Source organism: Cyprinus carpio, chromosome A8 (assembly GCF_018340385.1).
Source record: "Cyprinus carpio isolate SPL01 chromosome A8, ASM1834038v1, whole genome shotgun sequence".
Lineage (NCBI taxonomy): Eukaryota > Metazoa > Chordata > Actinopteri > Cypriniformes > Cyprinidae > Cyprinus > Cyprinus carpio.
In genome coordinates, this window is record NC_056579.1 from 2,105,667 (window position 1) to 2,119,455 (window position 13,789).

Genomic DNA, 13,789 nt, shown 5'->3' on the forward strand with positions numbered 1-13,789 from the left:
GTTTTTTTTCATTTCCTTTGAAGGGCGAACATTTACAGGAAACATGCTTCACCCTATTATTTATGCTCTTTTTTTAATATAAGGTGCAGAATATGCTTTTCCTGCACAGAATATTTTTTTTTCTTTTTTTTCAGAAACAATACAGCACTTTGTATTACATTAGACAAAGATTAATATGCAAAACATTTCCGGAAAATGAAAAGGACTCATCACTGAGGTCAAACAAGCTACACATACAGTAACTTAAAAAAAAAAAGTGCTTCCAAACCTAATAAAAATAAAATGCTTCCAGTTTAATATACTGCCTTCTATTCATTTGAACATAAAAAAGTAAAAGTAAACAAAATACAAAGGCAAACAAAAACAGATGTTGTGTTCTGTATGTGTGTCATTTCACTGGACTTTTAACGACTGAGTTTAACTGGAAAAGACAAGTGTTGTGTGCACTGAGCTCATGCTCTCACTTATAAATTTAGATTAATATTATTATGAGTTCCCATTAATGCATTTAAAATGAGTACTTAATTAGTAAAGAATAAATCTGTTCATTGTAAGCTGATGGTAGCTCACCTTCCATTTAATAATATTAACAAACTATTTTTGATAATGTTTTAGTAAATGTTAAAATTAACAATGATTAATAATTTTTTTGAAGTATTTATCATTCACTGATAGTTCATGTTAAAAAGTAATGTTTTTAACTAATGTTAACAAATGCAATGTTATTGTAACATGTTAACAAAACCATGTCAACTTTTCCTTGAAATTGTAGACTCTCTCATTTCTAAATTAAATGTAATATTATCACATGCACAAAATGCCAGTAAATAAGCATTACAAAAGTGTACAGGCGACTACTATGGGCATTTATTAAATATCACACACAAACACAGAATAAATAATCCAAACTAACAGAACAGAACAGAAAGAGAGGCAGAAAATCGATGCGTATAAATGAGCGAACAAAGATTAATCACACTGTACGATCAACTGATCAATAAACAGTCACATACTGCAAAACAAGCAGTGATTCAGAAACATGAACACATAATCAGAGCTGCAAACACTACCAAAAAAACCCAAACACTTCATCTCTTCAAACACCTCTCCTCTATTACATGATAATTAACATTCAAATACTGATTTTTGTTAATTTGTGCATTAATGTGTAAATGTGTCACCTCTAAAATATGACATTTGTCTGTAGTCCAGGCTGTTCATGTCCATAAACACATCTGCGTTAGTTTAATAACCACATGATTTAACTGGAAATTAAGACTGACAACAAAATCACATCAAATATAGAAATGAAACTGGCACAAAAGTGATTTTGTAATTTTAAAAGCATCGTGCAGCAGACAGTGCGATGTGTGCAGAAAACAATTCTTAAGTGCTGATATCAGTGCGTAGAAATCCATGCAAACACATTTCAGGTGTATGAAGTGCACAAACACACCAGAACGAGACAGCAGTGCAATTTAGCGTTAAGAGACAGTAAGAGAAACACACACACACTCAGGTCTCTCTGGCCTTCAGTAGGGGATCTGGTTCTGATAGTACTGGATCATGTCATACGTTTTGCTCCTGGAACGAATGAATATCTTATTAATATTACAAGCAGTTTTTTCTACAGAAACATGTCATTCATTAATGTGTGAGAGACACTGACCTGCTGCTCAGGAAGCAGTTCTGAATGACTTTGATGATAAAAGCTGCTGCTTCCTTCTCACTCACTCCAGGGTTGAAACGCTGCCTACAACACACACACGATTCACTTCAGATCAACAAACTACAAGCTATACATTAATTCTGTTTATCTATCTATCTATATATCAGCATACTTGTACTATGCTAAACATGTCTGAAGCCTTATATCACTAGCACTTTTTATGTTTATTTGCCTCTTTATGATGAATTGCTTGTGTTTGCAAGTTGCTTTGGATAAAAGTATCTGCTAAATGAATAAATGTAAATGTAAATTAAAATATATTATGGCTGGGCAAGTTAACGCGTTATTAGCGTTAACGCATTTATTAACGGCGACAATTATTTTATTGCGCATTAACTTATTCATTTTCCGTTTTCATAACAAAAAAATATATGTACATGAATATTGATTTGTGTTTATTACTTCAAAAAATACTAACTGATCTCATTCAATTCCATAGATTGATATCATAGCATAACATAGCATCATTTTTTCAATATAAATGAAATATATTTTCCAATTTGAATGAAATGTAAATCTCATTTCCCTTCTGCTCCACTGTTAGTTGTTTTGAACTCACTTGAGCAGTTTGATGGTCTGACCGCGGAAGCAGGGCAATCCTGTATCCAGCATCAGCGTTACCAAGGCAACCACAGCATCCATATATGGCCTGCGGCGTAACAGAGATTCATTCAGTCTCTCAGTTTCTAACACACACACTTACACGCACACACACTCACCTGACGGCCAGGTAGCCACACACACACACACACACACACACACACTCACCTGACGGCCAGGTAGCCACACACACACACACACACACCTCACCTGACGGCCAGGTAGCCACGCACACACACACACACACACACACACAAACCCACACACACAACACACACACACATCTCACCTGACGGCCAGGTAGCCACGCCACACACACACACACACACACACACACACACACACACACATATCACCTGACGGCCAGGTAGCCACGCACACACACACACACACACACACACACACACACACACACACATCTCACCTGACGGCCAGGTAGCCGCGCACACACACACACACACACACACACACACACCCTCACCTGACGGCCAGGTAGCCGCGCACACACACACACCTCACCTGACGGCCAGGTTGTTGTGTGCGCAATTTTATTTAAAAAAATATGATAAAATAAAAGATGCCACGGCCAGGTAGCCGCGCACACACACACCTCACCTGACGGCCAGGTAGCCACGCCACACACACACACACACACACACACACACACACACACACCTCACCTGACGGCCAGGTAGCCGCGCACACACACACACACCTCACCTGACGGCCAGGTAGCCGCGCACACACACACACACACACACACACCTCACCTGATGGCCAGGTAGCCGCGCACACACACACACACCTCACCTGACGGCCAGGTAGCCGCGCACACACACACACACACACACACACACACCTCACCTGATGGCCAGGTAGCCGCGCACACACACACACACACACCTCACCTGACGGCCAGGTAGCCGCGCACACACACACACCTCACCTGACGGCCAGGTAGCCGCGCACACACACACACACCTCACCTGACGGCCAGGTAGCCGCGCACACACACACACACACACACACACACCTCACCTGACGGCCAGGTAGCCGCGCACACACACACACACCTCACCTGACGGCCAGGTAGCCGCGCACACACACACACACACACACACACACACACCTCACCTGACACCTGGTAGCCGGCCACACAGCACAACACACACACACACACCACACCGCCGCTGCACACACACACAACCTCACCTGACGGCCAGGTAGCCGCGCACACACACACACACACCTCACCTACCTGACGGCCAGGTAGCCCGCGCACACACACACACACACACACTCACCTGACGGCCAGGTAGCCGCGCACACACACACACACACACACACACACCTCACCTGATGGCCAGGTAGCCGCGCACACACACACACACACACACACACACACCTCACCTGACGGCCAGGTAGCCGCGCACACACACACACCTCACCTGACGGCCAGGTAGACGCACACACACACACACACACACACACACACCTCACCTGACGGCCAGGTAGCCGCGCACACACACACACACACACACACACACACACACACACACACCTCACCTGACGGCCAGGTAGCCACGCACACACACACACACACACACACACACACAAACACACACACATCTCACCTGACGGCCAGGTAGCCACGCACACACACACACACACACACACACACACACACACACACACACACACACACACACACACACACACACACCCTCACATGAAAAAAAAATAGCCGCGCACACACACACACACACACACACACACCTCACCTGACGGCCAGGTAGCCGCGCACACACACACACACACACACACCTCACCTGACGGCCAGGTAGCCGCGCACACACACACACACCTCACCTGACGGCCAGGTAGCCGCGCACACACACACACCTCACCTGACGGCCAGGTAGCCGCGCACACACACACACACACACACACACCTCACCTGACGGGCCAGGTAGCCGCGCACACACACACACACACACCCACACACACACACACACCTCACCTGACGGCCAGGTAGCCACGCACACACACACACACACACACACACACACACACAAACACACACACATCTCACCTGACGGCCAGGTAGCCACGCACACACACACACACACACACACACACACACACACACACACACACACACACACACACACACACACACACACACACACACACACACACCTCACCTGATGGCCAGGTAGCCGCGCACACACACACACACACACACACACACACACACACACCTCACCTGACGGCCAGGTAGCCGCGCACACACACACACACACACACACACACACCCACCTCACCTGACGGCCAGGTAGCCACGCACACACACACACACACACACACACACACACACAACACACACAGACACAGACACACACACACACACACACACCTCACCTGACGGCCAGGTAGCCGCGCACCACACACACACACACACACACACACACACACACACACCTCACCTGACGGCCAGGTAGCCACGCACACACACACACACACACACACACACACACACACACACACCTCACCTGACGGCCAGGTAGCCGTGCACACACACACACACACACACACACACACACACACACCTCACCTGACGGCCAGGTAGCCGCGCGCGCACACACACACACACACACACACACACACACACACCTCACCTGACGGCCAGGTAGCCGCGCACACACACACACACACACACACACACACACACACACACACCTCACCTGACGGCCAGGTAGCCGCGCACACACACACACACAGACACACACACACACACACCTCACCTGACGGCCAGGTAGCCGCGCACAACACACACACACACACACACACACACACACACACACACACACACACACACACACACACACACACACACACACACACACACCTCACCTGACGGCCAGGTAGCCGCGCACACACACACACACACACACACACACACACACACACACCTCACCTGACGGCCAGGTAGCCACGCACACACACCTGTTATGTGCATCTTACACACACACCTCACCTGACGGCCAGGTAGCCACGCACACACACACACACACACACACACACACACCTCACCTGACGGCCAGGTAGCCACGCACACACACACACACACACACACACACACACACACACACACACACCTCACCTGACGGCCAGGTAGCCGCGCACACACATCTCCATGAACCACTTGAAGGGCGTGGCCTCCATCTTCCCGCCCATGATCATCACCATCTCATCGGTCAGTTTGATGTCCGGCTCCCAGCCCAGATTCCCACCCGGAGAACTCTCGAACATGAAGCCGAAATCTGAAACACACGCACACGTAAGAAACACACATGATAACACAGAACAGAGACGCTCATTGTTAGATGTCTCACCGATGTGGATGAGGTGGCCCTGTCTGTCCAGCATGATGTTCCCATTGTGTCTGTCCTTGATCTGCAGCAGGAAGAGCAGCAGACTGTACGCGGCCATGCTACGGATGAAGTTATACCTCGCCTGATAGAGACACGAGAGAGAGAGAGAGACGGAGAAAAAACAATCAGAAAACCATTGTTCCTCAATGCTTTAAGACCCTCATTGTTCACAGCCGGTTTCACTAGGAATAAAAATGTCTGCTAAATGCATTAATGTAAAATGTAAAATGCATAAATGTAAATGCCCCTAGCTCTAGTTTTGTTTTAAAAACTTTTAAAAACTCCTAAACTTCAGAAAAAAAACCCCAAACTTAATTTATTTAAAATGCACTTTTAAAATGAGTATTAAAATATTAAAGTTTTTCAAAACTGTTGCAATCCTGGATCATTAAAAAAATATTTATTATTTATTATTATTAATAATAATAATAATTATTATTATTATTATTAATAAATAAATAAATAAATATATATAAATAAATTATAAAATAATTATGAAATACCTAAATTAAGAAGTAAATAAAAATATTAATAAGCAGTTTTTATACTGATTAGTAGCTTATTTTTTATTTATTTTTTTATGTTTGTTTGTATTGTATAATTTTTAATAATTTTAAGTCATGATGTGGTAATGAGGTCTGAATGAATGAATGAATGAAAATAAAAAAATATTAAAGTCACAAAAATTAAAATAGAAAAATATATTGATTTGTAGTTGTTTTAAATTAGTTTAAATATTGTATTGCTTGATCTTATATCATTGTAAGTCTTGATTGCCCCCTAGTGGACAGGTTAAGAACCACTGGCTTTTCTCACCTTCTGGAAGGCCAGAGTGGATTCGTCTCCGTACTGGTTACGGAAATAATCATACATCCCGAAATCCGTCTGTCGCCCCAGCTGATCTCTGGACTTACAGTCTGGGATGCACTCGATGACGCCACACTGTGACACAAACACAGGACCTTCACATTAACCAACAACATCCAGACACAAGAACTTCATCAGTGAGAAAATCAAAAGCCGCTGGCGTCACACCTGCCAGATTCATTTCTCTCAGATATTCAAAATCAGATCAAGAACAGCACACAAACATAAACGAATATAATCAAGGGAATTATTATGCAATACAGGCAGTGAGATGAGTGTGTTTGTCCGTTCAGATAACACTCATGTGAGATTTACAATCAATAAACCCGGACTGTTAGGATGTCTTATTTCATTAGTCGTGTAAGTTTAGACACAGAAAAACGGCCAGTTACACAGTCAACATGGACAACGAGACGTGTTTTTTTGTTGGGTTGCAAAGGGACAGGTTTGGATTAAATCAGACCAGGACAACCACGAAACCATCATTACTAATATCAAACCTAAACCTGCATTAAAAATCAGTGCTAAATGATTACAATTTAAAATTAGTGGGGTGCCAAGCCAGTGAAACTCAAAAATAAAAATAATACAAAATAAAAATTTTAAATAAAAATAATTTTACATAAAAAATGTAATATAAATAGAAATTTAACATTGAAAAATAAATAAATTAATATTAATATAAAAATAAATAAATAAATAAAAATAAAATAACTCACCCCTGGAGCTGTAGCGACTACCCTATATGGAAAAACGAACAGATCGAGTCCCACCAGCTGGAAAATGTTCTTAAACAGACCGATGATCTGTAACGCCAACATGTCCTGGAGAGAACAAAAGACAAAAAATAAATGAATGAAATAAAATAGAGAGAGGAAAAAAAAAAACTCTGAAGCACTTAAAAAAAAAATCAACTTAAATATGAAAAATGTGCTTTAAAATATTTAAATACAATGCATTTGTTAATTTTTTAGTTCATGTTTTCTATAATACCTTAAAATCTTTTGATTTATATTATATACTGTACATGTTTCTGCTGTTTAAATATAATTTGCTTTCACAGATTGGCATGAGAGGATGCGTGTTACATGTGTGTTACATGTGTTTTTACAATAATCAGCTCCTTCACAAACTATTACACTTCTGTATGCAACTCATCTTGTGCATTAGTAACTAACAGGTGTGAGTATATATACAGCTTCAGCTATTTTACAGCTGCTTTGAGTCACTAGTTTATCCAATCAGATTTCAGTCAAAACATAAGTTGATATGTAAATAAGAGACGGCAAAATCAAAGCTTATGAAACCTGTCTGCAGTCGTCTCCGACTTTAAAGATAGCCGCCTGCCAGCAGATCTTCTGTGTGTCTTCTCCACTCTGAGCTTCATCCAGCGAGTCGGAGCGACACAGCAAACCTACAAACACACACCAGCTTAATGTGTGAAACACCAGACTTTCACATATTCACATCTTCACACATTTATAAAACTGCTATTTTTAAATGTCATGTCATGCATATACAGTTGGAAAAATCTTTTATTTTAATTGTATTTTATTTTATTACATTTTCACTTCTAATCATTCATGCAATATTTTTTTTTTGTGTTTTTTTTTATGCCACATCATGCACTCAAGTTGGAAAAATCTTTTTATTATATTTTACATTTGTTTTTTATTAAAGCATCATTTCTTCCACTTTTTTATGCATGGTCTTTTTTGTTTTGTATGGTTGTTTCCACCAAAATAAAAGGTAAATGCAACTTTTTATCTCACTATTTTTGTTAATTTTAAAAATTTTTTGATCTATAATATATATATATAGATAATATATAGATACATATATATATATATATATATAATATATAATATATATATATATATATATTTTTTTTTTTTTGTTTTTTTTTTTTTTTTTTACTTATTCTGAGAAGTCTGAATAGTGAGATATAAACTCACCACAAAGAAAAAAAGTGTCAAAATTCTGAGATAAAATTGCACTTTTTAATAAATGTTTTATTCCATGCTGGTAACACACACACACAGACACACACACACAAAAACAAACAAAAAATTTTTTTTTGAGATTTTTAACTCTGAATTCTGACATTTTTCTTGCGATTATATCTCAAAATTCTGAGAAAATAAAACAGAATTGCTTTTTTTTTTTTTATTCCGTGGTGGAAACAAGCTTCCATAACACTGAGTATTACTATCAATCTGTCTATATGTGGGTTTTCTGCTGTCTTGCAAGCACTGCTGTTTTCTTCAGGAATGACAGAATGAGGTCTGTGTTGTAATAGTTGACGTACCCTCTTTCTCCAGTTCACTCACTCCACAGCGTTTCACCTTGAATTTGGCCAGATACGGCGCTTTGGCAGCACTGAGGGAGAAAAACACAGAGAAACGTGTTTTCTTGTGCATCAAACACACGTGACGCTGTGTGACGTGTTCAGCGCTCATCGTACCTCTGCATCGGCAGTCCTGATTTATAGTCAATGTCCAGGACTATAGCTTCAGGGTTACTGGGCAGATAACAGCCTGAGCAACAGACCAAAAGTCAGTCAAGTCATTAAGAGAGCTTGTAATATCAGATCATGAGGAGATATTCAGACCTGGCTGGACTTTGATATCAGCCAGGGCTCGCAGACACGCTCTCTTCCGCTCGTCACCTTTAGGAATCGGCCTGAAATACAAGAGGAGGAGATTTCAGCTTCAAACATAAGACCGAAAATGAACGTGCTGGAGAATCAGCGCCATCTGGAGACTGAAACGGGAAGAGCATAAAGAGTGTTCAGTGGTGTCAGAGATGTTTCTAGTACTTTAAAACGGCTGAGACATTGGTGATCTTGTTGAAGAAGTCAAACTCGCGCTGGTAGAAATCTTTAGCTGGACCCGAGAGAGAACCGATGATCTCTTCAACCAGCTGCTCCAGAAGATCCCCGATATCAGCTAGAAAACACAGAACCAATAAATACCTCACTGAAGGGCACTGGGTCGGTCACATTAAGAACAGTAACTTTTAATAATAAAGCAAGGTTTATAAAATCACAGAGAATAGCAGAGTTCATAACAATAACGACCGAAACTTGTACTTTCAGGGTGATTTTTTTTTTTAAGATGATGAACGATAAAAACACTGACAGCCAACTTTAAAGTCGGATGAAATGGTGACTTGTATCCAAGTGTAACAGATTATAGAAAAATGTACAAAAAAAATCATTTCAAGCCAGTTGCCAAAAAAAGATTATCTTTTTAATTTAACATGGTCTAAAATAATTTAAACTGAAATCAAAATGAATAAAAAATTTTTTTTACTAAAACGAACAAAAATATAAGAATTAAAACTATATACACATAAAAAAAAAAATTACTAACACTTTAACCAAAAATTAAAATGAAACAGTAAATATAAGAATAAAAACTATACACAAATAAAAATTACTAAAACTTTAACCAAAAGTTAAAATGAAACCAAAAATATAAGAAAAAAAACTACATACTCAAAAATTAAATAAATAAATAATAGATTATATATATTATAAATCTATAGATATAATATAAAATATATATATATATATTATGGATCTATATATATAATATCTATATATATATATATAGGTATATAATTTAAAAAAAATTAAAATAAAACTGAAAATCTAAAAATAAAAACTAAAATGTTAATTGAAAACATTTCAAATCATTTATTATGTAAACATTTATATTAATTAAAATTTTTAAAATATTTTAAAAACCAAATATAACTAAAAAAAAAAAAAAAAAAAACAACACTTAAACAGGAAATATCAACATTCAATTAAGATCGACGGTACAGCGTAATAACGAAAATAACATGGGTGCAGGGGGGGGAGTTCAAAGTAACAAATAAAAAACTTGAATCCGGATTAGGAAATAAATGATTGAAGCCGGATATATTTGCCGGAAAATCTATAATGACATTTTAAAACAATAAGATCTATGACATAAAAAAGCTTGAATATTTAAAGTGGCAGACATGTTGAATGTTATTGTTTGTTTGTGTGCATGCTAATATAGTTCTCGTTCTTGGTTTATAGTTGATTGTGTATTTGAGGTGGTGATTTGCTTGTATTTATGGTGTTTCTGGTGTTCTTGTGTAGTCTTTTTTTGTTGTTTTTCCAGATGAACTGATGTGCCAGAAGCTGAGACTTCTGTGCCGCCCACAGGATGTACTCTCTCACGTACCCCATCTACACAACAGCATCATTAGTGCGCTCACCTCTCAGAGAAGAGAACACCAAATAAGATAATGCAAAACATGGCCAGCTTACAACATATGAATCATAGAGAATGATGCATGCAACTTGATTTACACCTTTTTAAATCTCACTCTGGACATACAAATCATTTTGGCATTATTTGTCCTTAATTTTCATACACACACACACGCGCTAGACCTTGTCATAACGGAGGGCCTGGACAATTTGTGGGATGTAAAACAGAATAGCATCCTGTTGAAAATATGAGAGAGAGAAATATGCATTAATAAAAGCAGTCCAACTAACCTCGGATGAAGACCTGACCTGAAGTATGATAACATGAGTGTAATGACAGGTGTGGCGTACCGGAGGGAAGGAGCGCAGGACTTTGACGGCGTACTGTGCGGTCAGCGGATGCGGCGGATACATGCTGGAGAAATACGAGAGTCCTGTGGGAGGATCTGCCGGAGCCCAACACAAGATGTGACTCAACTCAGGAGAATCAGCGTCGATCGTGTGCCACGTCACTAAAAACTGCAGCGGGAAACACACGTTTACAGGCAGGGTGGATTATTATATATTTATATTAAATAAATCATTTAAATACATTTTTAAATAGAATTTTTAATTGAATTTGTAAGTTTATAATTAAGTTAATAAATTTAATTTAATATTATATTTATTTAAGATTAATATAAATAAAAAAAGTTATGTTGAAAAAAAGTCAATTGCATTTTTATTTATTTTATTGCAATTATTTATTAAAATTTTAACCTAATGTTTAAATCACATTTTACTTATTTATTTTAATCAATTCATTTAATTTGTTAAATGGTTAATTTATTTAATAGGTTAAAATAAATAAAATAGGTATTAATAAATAAACAAATAAAATAAATCAATATATTAAATAAACAAATCATTAAAATACATTTTTAAAAACTTAAAATGAATAATTAGACTAATGTATAATTGTGATTAATATGAAAGTGATTTATATTTTTAATAGAATACTTTTTTTGAATAAATTGTTATGATAAATTAATAATTTGATTAATATAAAAAAGTGATTAATATATAATAATTTTTTTTTAAAGTTGTGTTAGGAAAAAGTCAATAACATTTTTATTTATTTAATTTATTGCAATTATTTATTTATAATTTTCACCTACTTTTTAAATCAATTTTAATCAATTCATTTAATTGGTTAAATGGTTAATTTATTTAATAGGTTAAAATAAATAAAATAGGTATAAATAAAAAAATAAAATAGGTATAGAAAATAAAATAGGTATATATAAATAAAATAGATATAAATAAATAAATAAATAAATCAGTACAGGAGTAGGAAAAAAAAAACTAACATAATAGGAACTAAATATTTTCCAAATAATGCTATAAGGTGAATTTTTCTTTGCTATCTGATTTCATCATTTGGTTGTGTTGGGTTCTGGTCGTTCACCTTCACAGCCTCAGGAACGTCACTGACGGCTCCCGGATCCAGCCGAACCAAGCGGGTCACTTCGGAGAAAATGGCTTTTGTGTTATTGTGGCTTGTGATTTTCTTTGTAGCTGATGGTATGTTGTTTCTAGTAAGAGTGGTAACTTCTCATCCGTGCTTTCACGCATTGCTCGCTGATACTAATGTAAGAATCATTTGGGGCGTCATAAAACATCTGATGGTATGTCTGAAACAAAAAAATATTATTATTATGGTTGTTTCTAAATAAGACAAGATACAATAAGATTCATGTGTGAGTGTTATTAGAGCACATTATTTATTAGGAGATACGTGATATGTGAAATGAAAAAAAAAAACTACAGTTTATAACGTTTTTAAAGAAGTCTCTTCTGCTCACTGAGGCTGCATTTTTTTAATCAAAAATACAGTAAAAACACTAAAATTGTGAAATATTATTAGAATTTAAAACAGCTGTTTTCTTTGTGAATATCTGTTAAACTTTTTTATTTTTGTTTTTCATTGTGCACTGCTGTATTTTATTATTAATTTCTTTAATGTCTTTTTTGTTATTTGTTTTATGTTTGATTGTTGATTGTTGGATTTTATTATTTTTTAAAAATAAAAATTGCGCTGACCCAAACACTGGGACAGTAGTGTAGTGTGATAAAGGTCTGACCTGGCCGGCAGCTGCAGGGCGAGGTACGGCGAGATGCTCCACGCTAGATTGACGTTGTCCTTCCACTGTTTCTCGGTCAGGCTGATGTACTTGGACCTCCAGTTGGTGATGCTGGTCTCCACAGACTGTTCGGCTGAGATCTGCAGCTCCTGGCTGCCCAGAGGATTGTACCAGGTGGTCAGACGCTCCACCTCACTGGCCTAACAACACACAATTGGTTTAATCATACACTAACGCCATTCTTTTATTAACAGATACAATTGTATCCATCTGAAAACTGCTGACTATAACCTCACCAGCAGGGCCAGCAGCAGCGTTCTGCGCTTCATGAAGTATTTATGCAGTTGTGTTCCTCTGTTCGTCTTCTTTAACAGACCTACAAGAGACGAGAGTTTAAGAGGTCACATGATGAAGAAAATCTTGCAGGATTGTGAACAAATCACAAAAAAAAAAAAAAAAAAAAAGTGCAAGAAAAATCACAAATAAAAAAACAAAAAAAAAAAAAAAAAAAAGTGCATGAAATGTTTGGACCACTCATGACTGAATGTGTCCCAGAATACGTATAAGTATTTAAATCCATACACATATAGACACACACACACACACACACATATGATGGAGAACATTAGCTATATTTAATTTTGTAATTTTAGAATTTATTCATTTAACATTTTAATACTAGTAATGAAATTAAATCATTATTTTGTTAAAAATAAATTAATGAATTTTCATAAATTAATAATTAAACAAAAACTCACATTACATCCAAAAAACTATTATGAAATGT

General features: G+C 37.8%; 1 protein-coding gene across 1 annotated transcript in view; it reads right to left on the reverse strand.

Annotated features, from left to right (window-relative positions):
• Positions 1-845: 845 nt before the first annotated feature.
• LOC109056706 (phosphatidylinositol 4-kinase alpha-like) overlaps positions 846-13,789 on the reverse strand; it is a 51,463-nt gene continuing 38,519 nt past the window's right edge. Inside the window, exons 39-56 of the mRNA XM_042761575.1 lie at positions 13,299-13,378; positions 13,003-13,202; positions 12,327-12,417; positions 11,231-11,398; positions 11,063-11,116; positions 10,732-10,855; positions 9,449-9,578; positions 9,242-9,312; positions 9,095-9,167; positions 8,939-9,009; positions 7,938-8,044; positions 7,350-7,454; positions 6,580-6,705; positions 5,725-5,845; positions 5,493-5,652; positions 2,289-2,378; positions 1,670-1,753; positions 846-1,584 (exon numbers count right to left, since the gene is read on the reverse strand). Of these exons, the coding sequence (XP_042617509.1) occupies positions 1,533-1,584; positions 1,670-1,753; positions 2,289-2,378; positions 5,493-5,652; positions 5,725-5,845; positions 6,580-6,705; positions 7,350-7,454; positions 7,938-8,044; positions 8,939-9,009; positions 9,095-9,167; positions 9,242-9,312; positions 9,449-9,578; positions 10,732-10,855; positions 11,063-11,116; positions 11,231-11,398; positions 12,327-12,417; positions 13,003-13,202; positions 13,299-13,378 (1,907 nt within the window). The 3' untranslated portion in view covers positions 846-1,532. The remainder of the gene's footprint in view (positions 1,585-1,669; positions 1,754-2,288; positions 2,379-5,492; positions 5,653-5,724; positions 5,846-6,579; positions 6,706-7,349; positions 7,455-7,937; positions 8,045-8,938; positions 9,010-9,094; positions 9,168-9,241; positions 9,313-9,448; positions 9,579-10,731; positions 10,856-11,062; positions 11,117-11,230; positions 11,399-12,326; positions 12,418-13,002; positions 13,203-13,298; positions 13,379-13,789) is intronic.